This window comes from Bolinopsis microptera, chromosome 13 (genome assembly GCF_026151205.1).
Source record: "Bolinopsis microptera isolate Bmic1 chromosome 13, MBARI_Bmic_1.0, whole genome shotgun sequence".
Classification (NCBI taxonomy): Eukaryota; Metazoa; Ctenophora; class Tentaculata; order Lobata; family Bolinopsidae; genus Bolinopsis; species Bolinopsis microptera.
In genome coordinates, this window is record NC_087084.1 from 15,608,669 (window position 1) to 15,629,325 (window position 20,657).

Sequence of the window (20,657 nt, forward strand, 5' to 3'; positions counted from 1 at the left end):
CCTGTACACCGCAAGGCTCCCGTACAAGGCAAACTAGGTCATATACAAATTATGAAGACGAAAAACTACAATCATTGTAGCACTTATCATAAGTTTGTCCCCCCCCCCCCCCGCACTAATATTAACACTCACTTGTAAGTGAGGTAATGTTTCATGTCAGCCCCCCTCCCGAACTAACATAAACACTCACTTGTAAGTGAGGTAATGTTTCATGTCAGCCCCCCCCCCCGCACTAATATAAACACTCACTTGTAAGTGAGGTAATGTTTCATGTCAGCCCCCGCACTAATATAAACACTCACTTGTAAGTGAGATAATGTTTCATGTCAGCCCCCCCCGCACTAATATAAACACTCACTTGTAAGTGAGGTAATGTTTCATGTCAGCCTCTGTGTCCAACAGTTTCTTAACGAACCCAGTCCTATTCTGAATAATAGCCACTCTCAGGAACTGTTCTAACTCGTGGTCTTGGTACGAGTGCCGAGTTAGAATCATGTCTTTTGCTATCTGTAACCTGGGAGTGCCGAGTTAGAATCATGTCTTTTGCTATCTGTAACCTGGGAGTGCCGAGTTAGAATCATGTCTTTTGCTATCTGTAACCTGGGAGTGTCGAGTTAGAATCATGTCTTTTGCTATCTGTAACCTGGGAGTGCCGAGTTAGAATCATGTCTTTTGCTATCTGTAACCTGGGAGTGTCGAGTTAGAATCATGTCTTTTGCTATCTGTAACCTGGGAGTGCCGAGTTAGAATCATGTCTTTTGCTATCTGTAACCTGGGAGTGTCGAGTTAGAATCATGTCTTTTGCCATCTGTAACCTGGGAGTGCCGAGTTAGAATCATGTCTTTTGCTATCTGTAACCTGGGAGTGTCGAGTTAGAATCATGTCTTTTGCTATCTGTAACCTGGGAGTGCCGAGTTAGAATCATGTCTTTTGCTATCTGTAACCTGGGAGTGCCGAGTTAGAATCATGTCTTTTGCTATCTGTAACCTGGGAGTGTCGAGTTAGAATCATGTCTTTTGCTATCTGTAACCTGGGAGTGTCGAGTTAGAATCATGTCTTTTGCTATCTGTAACCTGGGAGTGTCGAGTTAGAATCATGTCTTTTGCTATCTGTAACCTGGGAGTGCCGAGTTAGAATCATGTCTTTTGCTATCTGTAACCTGGGAGTGTCGAGTTAGAATCATGTCTTTTGCTATCTGTAACCTGGGAGTGCCGAGTTAGAATCATGTCTTTTGCTATCTGTAACCTGGGAGTGCCGAGTTAGAATCATGTCTTTTGCTATCTGTAACCTTGGAGTGCCGAGTTAGAATCATGTCTTTTGCTATCTGTAACCTGGGAGTGCCGAGTTAGAATCATGTCTTTTGCTATCTGTAACCTGGGAGTGTCGAGTTAGAATCATGTCTTTTGCTATCTGTAACCTGGGAGTGCCGAGTTAGAATCATGTCTTTTGCTATCTGTAACCTGGGAGTGCCGAGTTAGAATCATGTCTTTTGCTATCTGTAACCTGGGAGTGCCGAGTTAGAATCATGTCTTTTGCTATCTGTAACCTGGGAGTGCCGAGTTAGAATCATGTCTTTTGCTATCTGTAACCTGGGAGTGCCGAGTTAGAATCATGTCTTTTGCTATCTGTAACCTGGGAGTGCCGAGTTAGAATCATGTCTTTTGCTATCTGTAACCTGGGAGTGCCGAGTTAGAATCATGTCTTTTGCTATCTGTAACCTGGGAGTGCCGAGTTAGAATCATGTCTTTTGCTATCTGTAACCTGGGAGTGCCGAGTTAGAATCATGTCTTTTGCTATCTGTAACCTGGGAGTGCCGAGTTAGAATCATGTCTTTTGCTATCTGTAACCTGGGAGTGTCGAGTTAGAATCATGTCTTTTGCTATCTGTAACCTGATGATAGCTTACATAAACAAATAAGAAAAATTTTCTAATTGTTATAAATAATACATTGTTATAAATAATACATTCCACTCCACTATTCGAATTCCCGGTTATTTCACATTCCTTATATGGGCATCACGTGGTTCTATTACCTGTCCCACGTGATAGCGAGCATCATCTGAGACATCTTAGCTCTGTGGTCGGACACTGACCGGATCATGGCTATCAGGATAGCGTTATCAAAGTCATTGTTCTTGTCTCCTTGTAGTCGGTACACTGTTAGCTGAGATAGCGTGTATGATTTTATAAGGTGGTTTCTACAAAATTATGCTAAATCATCATTGTCAAATACTAACTGTAATCTAATGATGATAATAATAATGTAAAGCTTTAAACTGTAATCTAATAATATAATGTCCCTTACCAGATTGTCGTACTTTAGTAGTTCCAGGAGACCTTTAAAGATGTTCTCTCTAGCCTCCTCCTTCATATTCAGGAAATGTTTGTTTATCTCCATTTTAACGTCGTCCTAGAAACACACTGTGTTAACACACATAACTTACCATGAACTTGTAATGCTATCTTTAATTACTATAACATGTGACGAGGTAAATAAGAATGTTAAATAAGAAAGTGAAAGAAGAAAGTGAGACTGACCCAGTACTCATCAGGAAGAGTACGCTGTTTAGTTTCTCTGTTTCCCTCGTATATTACAGCACATGTTGAGTAACTGTAAGCTTTAGCTATAATATCAGCACTCCTACCTGACCCTTGTAGCACTAACACAGGGTTACCTGAACACACAATATGTCAGCAATGTGGGGCAGAACGTAGAAAGGAAAGTGAAAGTGAAACATGATGAAAAGTAAACTCTTCCTGAACTTCTACAATTCTAACTTTCTAAATACCAGGCACAAGGACAGGGACCAGGCAGGAGGGTAGGGACCTTGGTTCAGGAGGTAGAGGGTGAGGCAGGGTGGGGCAGGAGGGTAGGGACCTTGGTTCAGGGGGTAGAGGGTGGGGCATGATACTTTAATTACCGTTTCTGATAGTAGCTACACAGGTAGAGATGGAGTTGGGACCTCCCTCAACAAGGATGCATATCATGGGTAGTCTGCACATGTCCCCATCTGGTATGTTGTAGTTATCTTGGTAGTGCTCGCATATAGCTGCCTCTATAGCCCCTCTCATTGATATCTCCGTACCGTACTTCTTCTGGGAACCTAGCACAAGGGAAAGTGAAACAATATATAACCTGGCACAAGGGAAAGTGAAAGTGAAACAAGATGTAAACTGGCACAAGGGAAAGTGAAACAAGATGTAAACTAATCCTGTTATTCCGTGATTCCGTTATTACGTTCTGAGCGCCTAGTAAAGGCGAATAGTAGAGAGTGGTATTTGTGAAGAAAGGAATATGAGAGGACCACCTGATGCCCATATAAGGAATGTTAGAGAACTTACCATCATCCACGAGGAGGAAGTGAGAGTGGTTAGGGTCCATGTAAGCTTCAAATGCAGCTGGACTAGCTTTAGTGGGGTAATCGAACACAAGCTTCTTTTTCTGCAGAGTTATATCATCATAACCAGGCAACCAGGTAACCAGGTAACCAGGTAACCAGGTAACCAGGTAACCAGGTAACCTGATAACCTGGTAACGTTCCCACGTGATGCTTATATAAGGTAGTAATACTACTTATTTACATATACTACTGTTTACTTACAATACTACCGTAGTATTGCAAGTAAACAGACAAATAATCACCTCTTTCCTCTTAGTAGGCTTGAGTAACTGCTCCTTGTTCTTTATAATCCCCCAGCTAGCAATACCAATAGAAGTAATGTTACTCCCTGAATAACCTCTCACAGCTTCACCCACCAGCTTCATAACTCCCTGAGGTCATGTTAGTACACTGAGTATCTTCCAAACATTTCACTGTTCTTCTCGGAGTGTTGCCGATATAATTAGGTAATATGTTCTGTGTAAAGTAACCACGTGGTACCCATATAAGGTAATAATAAAACTAACCGTGTTGGTGCCCATATTAGGTAATGATAAAACTAACCGTGTTGGTGCCCATATTAGGTAATGATAAAACTAACCGTGTTGGTGCCCATATTAGGTAATGATAAAACTAACCGTGTTGGTGCCCATATTAGGTAATGATAAAACTAACCGTGTTGGTGCCCATATTAGGTAATGATAAAACTAACCGTGTTGGTGCCCATATTAGGTAATGATAAAACTAACCGTGTTGGTGCCCATATTAGGTAATGACAAAACTAACCGTGTTGGTGCCCATATTAGGTAATGATAAAACTAACCGTGTTGGTGCCCATATTAGGTAATGTTAAAACTAACCGTGTTGGTGCCCATATTAGGTAATGTTAAAACTAACCGTGTTGGTGCCCATATTAGGTAATGATAAAACTAACCGTGTTGGTGCCCATATTAGGTAACGATAAAACTAACCGTGTTGGTGCCCATATTAGGTAATGACAAAACTAACCGTGTTGGTGCCCATATTAGGTAATGACAAAACTAACCGTGTTGGTGCCCATATTAGGTAATGATAAAACTAACCGTGTTGGTGCCCATATTAGGTAATGATAAAACTAACCGTGTTGGTGCCCATATTAGGTAATGATAAAACTAACCGTGTTGGTGCCCATATTAGGTAATAATAAAACTAACCGTGTTGGTGCCCATATTAGGTAATGATAAAACTAACCGTGTTGGTGCCCATATAAGGTAATGATAAAACTAACCGTGTTGGTGCCCATATAAGGTAATAATAAAACTAACCGTGTTGGTGCCCATATTAGGTAATGATAAAACTAACCGTGTTGGTGCCCATATTAGGTAATGATAAAACTAACCGTGTTGGTGCCCATATTAGGTAATGACAAAACTAACCGTGTTGGTGCCCATATTAGGTAATGATAAAACTAACCGTGTTGGTGCCCATATTAGGTAATGTTAAAACTAACCGTGTTGGTGCCCATATTAGGTAATGACAAAACTAACCGTGTTGGTTCCCATATAAGGTAATGATAAAACTAACCGTGTTGGTGCCCATAATAGGTAATGATAAAACTAACCGTGTTGGTGCCCATATTAGGTAATGATAAAACTAACCGTGTTGGTGCCCATATTAGGTAATGACAAAACTAACCGTGTTGGTGCCCATATTAGGTAATGATAAAACTAACCGTGTTGGTGCCCATATTAGGTAATGTTAAAACTAACCGTGTTGGTGCCCATATTAGGTAATGACAAAACTAACCGTGTTGGTTCCCATATAAGGTAATGATAAAACTAACCGTGTTGGTGCCCATAATAGGTAATGATAAAACTAACCGTGTTGGTGCCCATATTAGGTAATGATAAAACTAACCGTGTTGGTGCCCCCAGTGATCACCCAAGCATCAGTACTTTTAACTGCTTTCATGAGCCCCTTCTTAAACTCTGACAGTAGATCTGGTAACACGTGGAAATCTTTAGCTCCCCCGGTAACTGATATGAGGAGTTTAGGGGCAGGGAGGGACCACCTGCTCTCAAACAGCTTGATTACTGTCTTTACTTTCTCTGTGTCTTCGTACTCTGCACCTACTTTCACAAACTGGGGAGTTATTGTTTATATTACGAATCAGCTTCCATCAGTTAGATCACTGATCATTGTCACGTGTTAGAATAATGTGGTTACCTCCGCATTACCATGGTAACACATACCAGTGTCACGTGTTACCATGGTAACACATACCAGTGTCACGTGTAACCATGGTAACACATACCAGTGTCACGTGTTACCATGGTAACACATACCAGTGTCACGTGTTACCATGGTAACACATACCAGTGTCACGTGTTACCATGGTAACACATACCAGTGTCACGTGTTACCATGGTAACACATACCAGTGTCTTATCAGCACTATCCGTTAAAAAATTATCAAATTAATAAATTATTAAATTAATAAACGAACTGACTAATAAATAAATAAATTAATCAAAATGAACCTGAGGCTGCTGGTTTCCGTCCTCGTCTACGAAGTTCAGTCTCCCGTACGAGTTGCAGTCCACTATTTTAGTGTGATAGTTGTAGTCCCACTTTTTACTGGAGTCAGCGGGGGTGTCGGCTCCATGCTCTGACCTTGCATACCCGCAACCACACCTGTAGTATTGGATAATTAGTTAATCGGTTAATAATTGAGCTCTCGGTACCTACAGCATTTTGTTTCATCGGACCAAGCCTAGGTGGCCTAGAATAGCATCCGCCTTCTGCGTTTAATACTATTACTATTACTATTAAGCCTCCCGTGTTTACACGTGATGCCCATATAAGGTAATATTTTGCACTCACGTGGGATCCTCTGATTCCTGGTTGGCGGGTGTCTTTACGAACACATTACATTCTCTGCACTTCAGATGCTCTTCTATCCACGTCTTAACTGGTTTCTGAAGCAGTAGCTTAGTAAGCGATGAGATAGCTTAGTTAGTAATAATATAACTTAACACTACTAGATAACCTAAAAGCAGATACTGGGCTGAAGTCAGTAGATCAGAAATCAGTAGATGAGATAGCTAGACTGATGGAGGACAGAAAGCTGTGGAGAACTGTTGTCAATGGATCTTGGGAACACTACCCGTCTTAAGTAAGTAAGTCAAGTCATATTGAGAATTACATTGAGAAACTTAGCCAATGTATGGATGTGAGCTCTACCACACTTATAGACATATATTATATATAGTAGTGTTGAAAGTATCAACAATATAAGAGCGGGATTATTGTAGGTACTCCAGTCACAACGACAGTAGTTCGAGCCTGGAGGTACTGTTGATATTGAAACTACTGTTGATATTGAAACTACTGTTGATATGTATACTATTGCAAACTACTGATGTATTTATGTATAGTATACTATTGCAATTGAGTATTTAACAAAAGTGTGATTAACAACCCACACATTATCTTATCAACGTGCTGTGAAATAGCGCTGTACTCACAAGCATTGCTCCCTGAGCCATTCTCCCTCACACATTCAGTGATCACACCTTGATCACACCTTGATCACACCTTATTCACACCTTGATCACACCTTGGTCACACCTTGGTCACACCTTGGTCACACCTTGGTCACACTCTTCACACGCAGTCACTACACCACACTTAGTCACACACTAATACTTTAATACAGTAAACACGGTGTTGGTAGGTTGAAGGTTGAAGGTATTGTATAGCAGTATCTATAAGTACTGCTATACTGCTATAAGTATAGCAGAAGTTACAGGGAAATATTTGACGGATGTAAAGGGGCATGGTTATTAGGGGTAATACAGAGACTTATTTGTCATTTTAACTTTTATAAAAATCAATCGTTATATTAATAATATCCAAATTACTGAACGGAACGAAGGGGAAAAAAGTTCTCGTCCATGTATACACCGTGTTGTTATGGATACACTTTGAAAACTACAACTATAAACTGATAAAGCTCACTTGATATTACAACGAAACAACTTTTATAAAACTAGAAACTTAGAAAGCACGTAACTCAATTAGTACCGACAACTTAGCAGCGCACAATAACAGCACCTGTACAGTGCTGCACTACACATGTAAATGTAATAACGCTGCAATAATACAACTGGAAACTGGGGGAAACCAGCGAATTCTCTAATTAACTTTATTTGCTGATTTGTGAATATAATATCGGAGATGTAATAGTATTCATTACGCTGAGAATTATTAGCTGTATTATTGGTAACAGCGAGAAACTTGCAGAAACTACTAACGTTACCATGGTAACACTAACAGCTACTAACTACTAGATCGGGGTCACGTACACACTATCTAATGAGAAAGCGAAATTGTATTTATACAGTTTCGCTTTCGTTTATAAAAGAAAGCGAAACTGTATAAACTGTATAAAAGTTTAACAGTTTGACAGAGAAATAAAGAGAGTACTATACACACAAGCATTAGTTCAGCAGGTCACTACTAGTGTTGACGGGAATGTGAGCTCTATTAGTTAACAGGGAATACACAGGAATTAGTGAGCCGCTAGTTGGAGACAGGCAATGCACAAACCACTAGTCACACCACAGCGCATACATTGTCATACTTTAGTCTATAGTTATATCATACAGTGCATACTCGTCACTACTAACTACGTGTCAGTCTTATATTATACTTAGTAACCTTAGTAACCTTAGTAACCTTAGTAACCTTAGTAACCTTAGTAACCTTAGTAACCTTAGTAACATTGCACTTTCTGACAAAAGAGGTCAATACAGACTAATAAAAAGCACACGTTGCCATGGATACACGTGTTGTTATAGCAACACTCGTTAACAGCTAATAGAATTTTAGAATGTATTCTAAATTGTAGTATACATAATATATATATATATATTGTAGTCTGTAATCTGTATTGCAGTCTATATTTTTGTTTATATTGTTTATTATAGGTAACATGGTGCCTTATCATATCTTAATAAGATTTCCTTCATAGAAGTGCCCTAACCATTGTATAACCAGATAATAATAAGTGTATAATATTTTAACAATAATAACATGAACAGAAGTAGGATACTGTAGGATAATAACATGAACAGAAGTAGGATACTGTAGGATAAGTAGGATACCTGGTGAACTCTGTTTATTTTAGGTATCCTCATCTTGACATGCTCAGTTTTAGTAGTTTTAACAGGAGGGACCTTCTTTACTGTACTGGGAGCAACTTTAGCCATGACAGTATAACGATTAGAAGTTGTAGATAGCAGTAGTAAGGTTAACTACGTGGTGATGACGTCACGTGTGGTGATGGTGTCACGTGGTGTGACAGTATAACGATTAGAAGAAGTAGATAACAGTAGTAAGGTTAACTATCTCATCTCACCAGACAAACAGAGAAACAGTACATCAGGAACAAATAGACAACAGATAAAATGGACTATATTTTGTGAGCACAACAACGGTCCCTTTGAAAGGAGAGCGAGCTGTGATGCAAGTTACCATGGTTACGGGCTAGCTAATGATCCTATAATATATTGTGAAGGTAACCAGGTAGTGAGGTATAGAGTTTCAATTAAGCGTCATTTAGCACTGATACTTCGTAGCAATTACTAATAGGCACAGAGCAGAACGATAGTAAATAGCAAACAGGCTGATTTACATAAACTCTAACTATAAACTCTACTTTAACAAAACGTGAACTATTTGAACTGTACAATAAGAGAGCCTACTACAATAGAGTTGTGATCCTTATATACGCTGTACACAATATACGTTGTGCAATCTGCAATCAGTACATGCTACATGCTTGACAAATCTCTAGAGCTAAAATCACAGTGCAGTATACAAGGTGTATCTATTCTGATTACTATGCTATGTGCTGTTCCCCTGGCACAAGCAGGTCTAGACTATATATTATTATATATAGTGTATCTTTAGTATAACATTTAACTGAAACATTGTTCTAGGGGGAGGGGGCAACCCCATTGATTCCCCAATTATTTGTCAAATGGGCATCAATTAGGTTGCCCCCCCCCCCCCCCCACCAGTAGTTGTTGCCATAGCAACAGTCAACACCAGTATAAGTAGTTATAGCAACCTCGACACTACACTCAGCAACAACAGACAAGATTACAGAACTGCAGTTCACCTCATCACGGGTCACTGCGGCTTAAACAAACACCTTCACACCATTTGCAAATCAAACACCAGTGCTTGTCCTATGTGCGGCGACGGAGAGGAAACTGTCTCACACTTCCTTGGACAGTGTCCGGCTATTGCCCAAATTAGAGGTCAATATTTCCAGGACTACTACCTCTCAGTCAATGACATATTCGACAACCAACACATTACCACGATTGTCAATTTCGCAAACCGCACCAAACGCTTAATTGTGCGGGAAGAGCTGGATCAGACCGGGGTGACTTAAAGTATCAACTCATATGCTGTCTCGTCTCGTTTTACTTTTCCAAACCCAGCTGGCACCAGTATAAGGATTTATAGCAACACCAGTAGTTACAAGGTTACATAGCTACACCAGTAGTTACAAGGTTACATAGCTACACCAGTAGTTACAAGGTTACATAGCTACACCAGTAGTTACAAGGTTACATAGCTACACCAGTAGTTACAAGGTTACATAGCTACAAGAGTGAGCAACCCATCGGTGAGCAATTACAGCTGCCCTAATGCAATGGAAATTCTTCGCTGGACTGGAGTATGAATATTGCAGCAGCGATGCTGTAAGGACGGTCGAACTATTCGATGACCCAGTAGAGGTATCTACGAATCTCTCCAAAGTATTAAAAGTAAGTAAGTTGTTTTAGATTTGTGCACAAAATAGCTTACTCACGTGATGACTAAAGATCCTGCTCAGCAGATCCTCTGTAACCATGGTAACACTACTCTGATCTCACTCTTTCCATTTCTCTAGTCTTCACTCTCAATCTTACTCTCAATCATTAATCAAAACACGAAACTTACGTACGAAATCACAACAACTATTCGAGATTAAAGATACTCCGAAACTAAACTACAGTGGTTACTGGTTAATCAGAATTGAATTCCGGAGTTTGTGAGGAAAGGCTGAATCTGTTAACACCACTTTATACTTCATATCACGTGCTCGGCTACTGTAATAGTAGGCATTTCAATACTAAGATTACTTTAATGTAATCCTATATGAGTGTAAGGTAACAGCCGTGTCATGAGCTCTTACTTTCCCTTTCACTCTGATCAGGTAAACCTACCTTCGCTTTCACTTTCACTTTCACTACTCACACTGTGCCAAGGAGCGTGATGGTGGTTTTGTAGCGATATCCTCCCTTTCCTCCCTCCCTCACTCTTAGTAGAGAGTCTATCCCCCCCTCTACTGGGCACCCTCAGAGGTCCCAAACTGGAGCTCCTGTGTAACATACGGGAGGTAGCTTTGGTAGGAGGAGCAGGGTTCTCTGATAGATTAGAGAGACTGCCCCGATAAGGGGGCAGGGAGAACGATACAGTACTCTCCTCTCTCGTCATCAGCAGCTTCCCACGTTCTTACTAGGCAAAATAGAGGCCTCATTTTAGAAACTATAAATAGAGGCCTCATTTTACAAACTTTATCGTTCGGTTTCACAAACTATTGATAGGAAATATTATACACAATCTGATATCAAAGAAATAAAAGAAGGCAAATAGCAATGTCAATAAAGTAAACAAGGAAAAGTAAATGACTAAGTCATATCAGCAGATTCAGCAAGATTTCAGGATTAGCTGAGACACATTTAGAAAGTTAGAAAGTTGAAAAGTTACATAATTTCAAAACAATTCTCTATTTAAAGCTATTGAAGAGCTGTAAACTGATAGCTTATAATGCTGTAAACTATTAGCTGATAGTCCGGTAAACTATTAGCCGGTTGCATTATCTGTCATCATCTACAAGCGAGGGATGATATAATATCTACAAGCTCCTAAGTTAATGTCAGGGCCAGGCAGGTCCAGCATTGAAAACGGAATTCCAATCTTCTTACAAACTGAACAGATTCTACATAAAATAACAACGCAAGTTCAAACTGAACAACTTCTACACCGTCAAAATAAAAGATACATAGTAAAAGTCCGAGCCACTTTGCAGTATAATTACAGAATTGAATCGACTAATTGCGCGGCGTACTTCTCCAGTCTCACAGCTGATTCACTGTTAGTGTACTAGTAGGTTACTACAGTCTCTGACAGGCAAACACACGGATGTATTAAAATTCTCACAAGATAACAACAAAAGAAAGACTTATTGCAATTAAACAAAGCGGGTCTGGGAGGAGGAGGAGAATGTGCAGTATTTAAACCATAAAGATACCAATTACTTACCAGTACACACAAGTTCACCTCACATTAATTAGTGCATTTAAAATATCAGCTCTCCACATTTATTATTACTGCAGAATAACATTAACAATTAAATGTGGATGATTTTGTGTAATTAGGCTATTAGGGAGGGAAATCATGTGGTGCCGACCGAGAAAAGCTACTTGTATATGTCACTGAAAGAAGTTGGGGCTAACTCTGGAGAGTTTGCTAATATTGCCTAAATAAGAGGTCAATATTTCCAGGACTATTACCTCTCCGTCAATGACATATTCGACAACCAACACATCTCCACTATTGCCAACTTCGTAAACCGCACCAAACGCTTAATTGTGCCAGAGGAGCTGGACCAGACCGGTGTAACATAGCGACTACTCACAGTCACACGTCGTCTTAGTTCACCTTTCTCTTCCACACCCAGCTGCAACTTAAGCGTTCACTTATGACACATCTCACAACACTACCATCACCCTACACTACACATTCTGATTCCCCCGGCATCCTCCAACAGGACTGCCATACCCCAGAGGTAGGCAAAGCATCCACATGCTATCCTCTCGTGGCCCAGCCAGGCCTAGCCTCTCTTAAACAAAAGGGAAATATGGAGAGGGTTATCTGCAGTTAGTTTCTAGTAATAAAAATACGGAACTTACCCTTCTACTAACTCGTCTGAGACGTTGGTGCTGGTTTCCCTCCATCTCACTCCTTATACGGTAGTCACGTGTTGTTGTGATGACGTCACTACACTCCTTATACGGTAGTCACGTGTTGTTGTGATGACGTCACTACACTCCTTATACGGTCGTCACGTGTTGTTGTGATGACGTCACACCACTCCTTATACGGTCGTCACGTGTTGTTGTGATGACGTCACTACACTCCTTATACGGTCGTCACGTGTTGTTGTGATGACGTCACTACACTCCTTATACGGTCGTCACATGTTGTTGTGATGACGTCACACCACTCCTTATACGGTAGTCACGTGGTGTTGTGATGTTACTTTAAATCTGGATAGAATTTATTCACAGCGTCAATACCACTTAAACAGTAAACACTGAAGAAACAATATGTGCGGAGTAAGAAGAAATCCTAATATAACATAACAGATTTGAACAGTTAGCATTTCAATTAAAAATGCCTGCAGGTAAATGAACAATATCCGACCAGAATGTAGCTGTAAATCTGTTACACTAACTGCAACACTGCAACACGGCTAAACATGGTGATTCGGAAGATACAGCACAATATATACTTAATAATATTAACCATTTCGTCTGTGCGGAAATGACTGCCAAAATACTGGAAGCAGAATAATAGACTTAAAATGACAGTAAAATAAAGTCTAACCTGACAAACAGTGTAGTAGCTGGAGATCAGGTAGGAGTAGCCACTAGTTCAAGACCACGTGATGCCCTTATTAGGAAATATAGACAGTTTATTACTTGTTCTAATTAGCAGTTTCCAGTCAACCACGTGACAACCTTGCCTTGCTGCATGACCAGTATCCTGACCAGTATCCTGACCAGTATCCTGACCAGTATCCTGACCAGTATCCTGACCAGTATCCTGACCAGTATCCTGACCAGTATCCTGACCAGTATCCTGACCAGTATCCTGACCAGCATCCTGACCAGTATCCTGACCAGTATCCTGACCAGTATCCTGACCAGTATCCTGACCAGTATCCTGACCAGTATCCTGACCAGTATCCTGACCAGTATCCTGACCAGTATCCTGACCAGTATCCTGACCAGTATCCTGCCCAGTATCCTGACCAGTATCCTGACCAGTATCCTGACCAGTATCCTGACCAGTATCCTGACCAGTATCCTGACCAGTATCCTGACCAGTATCCTGACCAGTATCCTGACCAGTATCCTGCCCAGTATCCTGACCAGTATCCTGACCAGTATCCTGACCAGTATCCTGACCAGTATCCTGACCAGTATCCTGACCAGTATCCTGACCAGTATCCTGACCAGTATCCTGACCAGTATCCTGACCAGTATCCTGACCAGTATCCTGACCAGTATCCTGACCAGTATCCTGACCAGTATCCTGACCAGTATCCTGACCAGTATCCTGACCAGTATCCTGACCAGTATCCTGACCAGTATCCTGACCAGTATCCTGACCAGTATCCTGACCAGTATCCTGACCAGTATCCTGACCAGTATCCTGACCAGTATCCTGACCAGTATCCTGACCAGTATCCTGACCAGTATCCTGACCAGTATCCTGACCAGTATCCTGACCAGTATCCTGACCAGTATACTGACCAGTATCCTGACCAGTATCCTGACCAGTATCCTGACCAGTATCCTGACCAGTATCCTGACCAGTATCCTGACCAGTATCCTGACCAGTATCCTGACCAGTATCCTGACCAGTATCCTGACCAGTATCCTGACCAGTATCCTGACCAGTATCCTGACCAGTATCCAGACCAGTATCCTGACCAGTATCCTGACCAGTATCCTGACCAGTATCCTGACCAGTATCCTGACCAGTATCCTGACCAGTATCCTGACCAGTATCCTGACCAGTATCCTGACCAGTATCCTGACCAGTATCCTGACCAGTATCCTGACCAGTATCCTGACCAGTATCCTGACCAGTATCCTGCCCAGTATCCTGACCAGTATCCTGACCAGTATCCTGACCAGTATCCTGACCAGTATCCTGACCAGTATCCTGACCAGTATCCTGACCAGTATCCTGACCAGTATCCTGACCAGTATCCTGACCAGTATCCTGACCAGTATCCTGACCAGTATCCTGACCAGTTTCCTGACCAGTATCCTGACCAGTTTCCTGACCAGTATCCTGACCAGTATCCTGACCAGTATCCTGACCAGTATCCTGACCAGTATCCTGACCAGTATCCTGACCAGTATCCTGACCAGTATTCTGACCAGTATCCTGACCAGTATCCTGACCAGTATCCTGACCAGTATCCTGACCAGTATCCTGACCAGTATCCTGACCAGTATCCTGACCAGTATCCTGACCAGTATCCTGACCAGTATCCTGACCAGTATCCTGACCAGTATCCTGACCAGTATCCTGACCAGTATCCTGACCAGTATACTGACCAGTATCCTGACCAGTATCCTGACCAGTATCCTGACCAGTATCCTGACCAGTATCCTGACCAGTATCCTGACCAGTATCCTGACCAGCATCCTGACCAGTATCCTGACCAGTATCCTGACCAGTATCCTGACCAGTATCCTGACCAGTATCCTGACCAGTATCCTGACCAGTATCCTGACCAGTATCCTGACCAGTATCCTGACCAGTATCCTGACCAGTATCCTGACCAGCATCCTGACCAGTATCCTGACCAGTTTCCTGACCAGTATCCTGACCAGTATTCTGACCAGTATCCTGACCAGTATCCAGACCAGTATCCTGACCAGTATCCTGACCAGTATCCTGACCAGTATCCTGACCAGTATCCTGACCAGTATCCAGACCAGTATCCTGACCAGTATCCTGACCAGTATCCTGACCAGTATCCTGACCAGTATCCTGACCAGTATCCTGACCAGTATCCTGACCAGCATCCTGACCAGTATCCTGACCAGTATCCTGACCAGTATCCTGACCAGTATCCTGACCAGTATCCTGACCAGTATCCTGACCAGTATCCTGACCAGTATCCTGACCAGTATCCTGACCAGTATCCTGACCAGTATCCTGACCAGTATCCTGACCAGTATCCTGACCAGTATCCTGACCAGTATCCTGACCAGTATCCTGACCAGCATCCTGACCAGTATCCTGACCAGTATCCTGACCAGCATCCTGACCAGTATCCTGACCAGTTTCCTGACCAGTATCCTGACCAGTATTCTGACCAGTATCCTGACCAGCATCCTGACCAGTATCCTGACCAGTATCCAGACCAGTATCCTGACCAGTATCCTGACCAGTATCCTGACCAGTATCCTGACCAGTATCCTGACCAGTATCCTGACCAGCATCCTGACCAGTATCCTGACCAGTATCCAGACCAGTATCCTGACCAGTATCCTGACCAGTATCCTGACCAGTATCCTGACCAGTATCCTGACCAGTATCCTGACCAGTATCCTGACCAGTATACTGACCAGTATCCTGACCAGTATCCTGACCAGTATCCTGACCAGTATACTGACCAGTATTCTGACCAGTATCCTGACCAGTATCCTGACCAGTATCCTGACCAGTATCCTGACCAGCATCCTGACCAGTATCCTGGCCAGCATCCTGACCAGTACCCTGACCAGTATCCTGACCAGTATCCTGACCAGTATCCTGACCAGTATACTGACCAGTATCCTGACCAGTATCCTGACCAGCATCCTGACCAGTATCCTGACCAGTATCCTGACCAGCATCCTGACCAGTATCCTGACCAGTATCCTGACCAGTATCCTGACCAGTATCCTGACCAGTATCCTGACCAGTATCCTGACCAGTATCCTGACCAGTATCCTGACCAGTATCCTGACCAGTATCCTGACCAGTATCCTGACCAGTATCCTGACCAGTATCCTGACCAGTATCCTGACCAGTATCCTGACCAGTATCCTGACCAGTATCCTGACCAGTATCCTGACCAGTATCCTGACCAGTATCCTGACCAGTATACTGACCAGTATCCTGACCAGTATCCTGCCCAGTATCCTGCCCAGTATTCTGACCAGCATCCTGACCAGTATCCAGACCAGTATCCAGACCAGTATCCTGACCAGTATCCTGACCAGTATCCTGACCAGCATCCTGACCAGTATCCTGACCAGTATCCTGACCAGTATCCTGACCAGTATCCTGACCAGTATCCTGACCAGTATCCTGGTGATCGTATTTTTTGTTTTTTGTTTTCTGTCTGGTACAATAATTGAATCTTACCAAGATGTACCCTGTTTGTAATTTATATGTAAGCCGCGCATTGTCAAGGACCTTAACAGTGTTACATCTTGTTAAGGACCTTAACAGTGTTACATCTTGGTGACAGTTAAGTAACACGTGTACAAATAACCACACGTATATCTAGTTGACACGTGACACGTGACACGTGACAAAGTTAAACCAAAGTTGAGTCAGAAATCGAATACTATCCCATGATATACAATACAACAAGGTTTTAAAAACAGTAAAAACATTCAAAAATAAACTTTACTTCAGATTTATTTATTATTTCTCAAGCGATCTATATGTTGTATAAGAAGAGCACTAAAAAATCATCACATTTATTATTAACCTATTACAAACTTGCACAATGCACATCAATTAAAATTATAGTAAGTGAAATAATCATTCTAGGAACATAAGAAATCTGCTAATAATGATAATACAATGTCTTCAGTTAAGTTCACATATCACGGCTGAAATAAGATTTAGCTAATACAATTCTCAAAAGTAATTAACACTATAAACATTAATTGTCAGAGCTATAAGTATAAACCCTGTGTGTTTAGTGAGGCATGATCTTCCTGCACTTCACAGAGGACACTACACAGTGACACACTTGGTACCCTCTATCAGCGAGGCATGATCTTCCTGCACTTCACAGAGGACACTGTACACTTGGTGCCCTCTATTAGCGAGGCATGATCTTCCTGCACTTCACAGAGGACACTACACACTTGGTACCCTCTATCAGCGAGGCATGATCTTCCTGCACTTCACAGAGGACACTGCACACTTGGTGCCCTCTATCAGCGAGGCATGATCTTCCTGCACTTCACAGAGGACACTGTACACTTGGTACCCTCTATCAGTGAGGCATGATCTTCCTGCACTTCACAGAGGACACTACACACTTGGTGCCCTCTATCAGCGAGGCATGATCTTCCTGCACTTCACAGAGGACACTACACAGTGACACACTTGGTACCCTCTATCAGCGAGGCATGATCTTCCTGCACTTCACAGAGGACACTGTACACTTGGTGCCCTCTATTAGCGAGGCATGATCTTCCTGCACTTCACAGAGGACACTACACACTTGGTACCCTCTATCAGCGAGGCATGATCTTCCTGCACTTCACAGAGGACACTGCACACTTGGTGCCCTCTATCAGCGAGGCATGATCTTCCTGCACTTCACAGAGGACACTGTACACTTGGTACCCTCTATCAGTGAGGCATGATCTTCCTGCACTTCACAGAGGACACTACACACTTGGTGCCCTCTATCAGCGAGGCATGGTCTTCCTGCACTTCACAGAGGACACTACACACTTGGTGCCCTCTATCAGCGAGGCATGATCTTCCTGCACTTCACAGAGGACACTACACACTTGGTACCCTCTATCAGTGAGGCATGATCTTCCTGCACTTCACAGAGGACACTACACACTTGGTGCCCTCTATTAGCGAGGCATGATCTTCCTGCACTTCACAGAGGACACTACACACTTAGTGCCCTCTACCCCCTCCTCCTCCTTATAGTTAACCACTATGTTCTTCAGTGTCTCCCCCCAACTAGTACTCTTCTTCTTCTTTAGAGTGTAGTACTTGCACTGGAGCGCTACCTGGGCGATATCTTAGTGAGTACTTACTTATAATAACTATACTCATAACAAATATAAATAACTTATTATTATTAAGTAACTTATTATAACTTATTATACTCTGTTTAAGTGAAAGTGTAGTACTGACCAGTAAAGAGTATTGTAGCGGTATCTGTAGCGCTACTACGTCTCTCTTGGCTTTCTTTGTTTTGTCCACCTTGTCAGTACTGAACCTCCCCTCGTATACCTGAGCACGTGTTATATCACGTGTTAAATTAAACATTGTCACGTCGCACGTGTTATATCACGTGTTATATCACGTGTTATATCACGTGTTATATCACGTGCTAAATTAGAGTAACCTTGAGTGAAGGGTTTGAGTCTGGGGCAGGAGGTTTAGTCTAACCTTGAGTGAAGGGTCTGAGTCTGGGGCAGGAGGTTTAGTCTAACCTTGAGTGAAGGGTCTGAGTCTGGGGCGGGAGGTTTAGTCTAACCTTGAGTGAAGGGTCTGAGTCTGGGGCGGGAGGTTTAGTCCAACCTTGAGTGAAGGGTCTGAGTCTGGGGCGGGAGGTTTAGTCTAACCTTGAGTGAAGGGTCTGAGTCTGGGGCGGGAGGTTTAGTCTAACCTTGAGTGAAGGGTTTGAGTCTGGGGCAGGAGGTTTAGTCTAACCTTGAGTGAAGGGTCTGAGTCTGGGGCGGGAGGTTTAGTCTAACCTTGAGTGAAGGGTCTGAGTCTGGGGCGGGAGGTTTAGTCTAACCTTGAGTGAAGGGTCTGAGTCTGGGGCGGGAGGTTTAGTCCAACCTTGAGTGAAGGGTCTGAGTCTGGGGCGGGAGGTTTAGTCTAACCTTGAGTGAAGGGTCTGAGTCTGGGGCGGGAGGTTTAGTCTAACCTTGAGTGAAGGGTCTGAGTCTGGGGCGGGAGGTTTAGTCTAACCTTGAGTGAAGGGTCTGAGTCTGGGGCGGGAGGTTTAGTCTAACCTTGAGTGAAGGGTTTGAGTCTGGGGCAGGAGGTTTAGTCTAACCTTGAGTGAAGGGTCTGAGTCTGGGGCAGGAGGTTTAGTCTAACCTTGAGTGAAGGGTCTGAGTCTGGGGCGGGAGGTTTAGTCTAACCTTGAGTGAAGGGTCTGAGTCTGGGGCGGGAGGTTTAGTCTAACCTTGAGTGAAGGGTTTGAGTCTGGGGCGGGAGGTTTAGTCTAACCTTGAGTGAAGGGTCTGAGTCTGGGGCGGGAGGTTTAGTCTAACCTTGAGTGAAGGGTCTGAGTCTGGGGCGGGAGGTTTAGTCTAACCTTGAGTGAAGGGTCTGAGTCTGGGGCGGGAGGTTTAGTCTAACCTTGAGTGAAGGGTCTGAGTCTGGGGCGGGAGGTTTAGTCTAACCTTGAGTGAAGGGTCTGAGTCTGGGGCGGGAGGTTTAGTCTAACCTTGAGTGAAGGGTCTGAGTCTGGGGCAGGAGGTTTAGTCTAACCTTGAGTGAAGGGTCTGAGTCTGGGGCGGGAGGTTTAGTCTAACCTTGAGTGAAGGGTCTGAGTCTGGGGCGGGAGGTTTAGTTTCCATGTAGATAGCCTCTCCGTTAAGTAACATGTCCTGCGTCTTCAGCTCCTCTTTACTGAAACATTCTAGTGTTCATTTCCACTACAATACACAATACACCTGGCTAATCCACCAAACTAAAGTACCGATACAGTTATAGATACATCGGATCATCAAACTAGGACTGAGAATTTATAAACAATATCTAATAGAGGATCATTAGCTCTTGTAACTCTTAATATCTCGCTAACTGCTTGCAAAATATAGATTAAGTATAATAATTGTATATAATATATATTATATTATAACAGTTACCATGATATTCTGACAGAGTACTTAGTATCCACACTTAGTTTTATAGTCTGTGTTTCAGCGAACCTCCCTCCGTCCTCCTTGTAGCTGACTGCGGAGTTCCCTCCGTCCTCCTCTACTGATATCTCTATAAACAACACATTACTCATCCTATAAACAACACATTATAAACAACACATTACTCATCCTATAAACAACACTTTATAAACAACACATTATAAACAACACATTACTCATCCTATAAACAACACATTACTCATCCTATAAACAACATATTACTCATCCTATAAACAACACATTATGAACAACACATTACCCATCCTATAATGTAACTCAGCAACAAACTTGCGATTATAATGAAAATTTAAACAAACACTTTTCTAACTGCTACTATTTGATTACTGCTCAACATACAAATACAGTCCTATTAAAACACACTAACAGGTCACGCTAGGTTTTAATAACTGTGTAAATCGGAGAACTTCATTATATTATTATATACAATATACATGTATTATATACAATATACATTATACATGTATTATATACAATATACAATATACATGTA

The 20,657-nt window shown here is 42.4% G+C and overlaps 2 protein-coding genes across 3 annotated transcripts in view; both read right to left on the reverse strand.

Annotated features, from left to right (window-relative positions):
* LOC134824862 (transient receptor potential cation channel subfamily M member-like 2) overlaps positions 1-10,933 on the reverse strand; it is a 29,118-nt gene extending 18,185 nt beyond the window's left edge. The window contains exons 1-11 of one of the 2 annotated variants that reach the window (XM_063836842.1): positions 8,528-8,865; positions 6,243-6,337; positions 5,900-6,053; positions 5,277-5,501; positions 3,644-3,772; positions 3,343-3,442; positions 2,922-3,104; positions 2,539-2,675; positions 2,306-2,410; positions 2,034-2,164; positions 359-514 (exon numbers count right to left, since the gene is read on the reverse strand). In XM_063836842.1, the coding sequence (XP_063692912.1) occupies positions 359-514; positions 2,034-2,164; positions 2,306-2,410; positions 2,539-2,675; positions 2,922-3,104; positions 3,343-3,442; positions 3,644-3,772; positions 5,277-5,501; positions 5,900-6,053; positions 6,243-6,337; positions 8,528-8,632 (1,520 nt within the window). In that variant the 5' untranslated portion in view covers positions 8,633-8,865. Of the gene's footprint in view, positions 1-358; positions 515-2,033; positions 2,165-2,305; positions 2,411-2,538; positions 2,676-2,921; positions 3,105-3,342; positions 3,443-3,643; positions 3,773-5,276; positions 5,502-5,899; positions 6,054-6,242; positions 6,338-8,527; positions 8,866-10,676 lie in introns of those variants that run through there. The other variant, XM_063836841.1, reaches the window with a different exon arrangement.
* Positions 10,934-17,917: 6,984 nt separating this feature from the next.
* LOC134825566 (uncharacterized) lies at positions 17,918-20,328 on the reverse strand. The gene is made up of 4 exons (XM_063837794.1): positions 20,093-20,328; positions 19,757-19,853; positions 18,399-18,497; positions 17,918-18,271 (listed from the first exon to the last, which is right to left on the reverse strand). The coding sequence occupies exons 1-4, from the start codon at positions 20,236-20,238 to the stop codon at positions 18,110-18,112; spliced, it is 504 nt and encodes a 167-aa protein (XP_063693864.1). The 5' UTR covers positions 20,239-20,328; the 3' UTR covers positions 17,918-18,109.
* Positions 20,329-20,657: the final 329 nt, after the last annotated feature.

Bases quoted from the DNA above. Each gene is read 5' to 3' on its own strand.
- LOC134825566 (XM_063837794.1), bottom strand. From the start codon at position 20,238: ATGAGTAATGTGTTGTTTATAGAGATATCAGTAGAGGAGGACGGAGGG. The intron at 19,854-20,092 runs GTAACTGTTATA...AGAATGTTTCAG, and splicing joins TACTCTGTCAGAATATCATG to TAAAGAGGAGCTGAAGACGC. The intron at 18,272-18,398 runs GTCAGTACTACA...GATATCGCCCAG, and splicing joins CGCTACAATACTCTTTACTG to GTAGCGCTCCAGTGCAAGTA.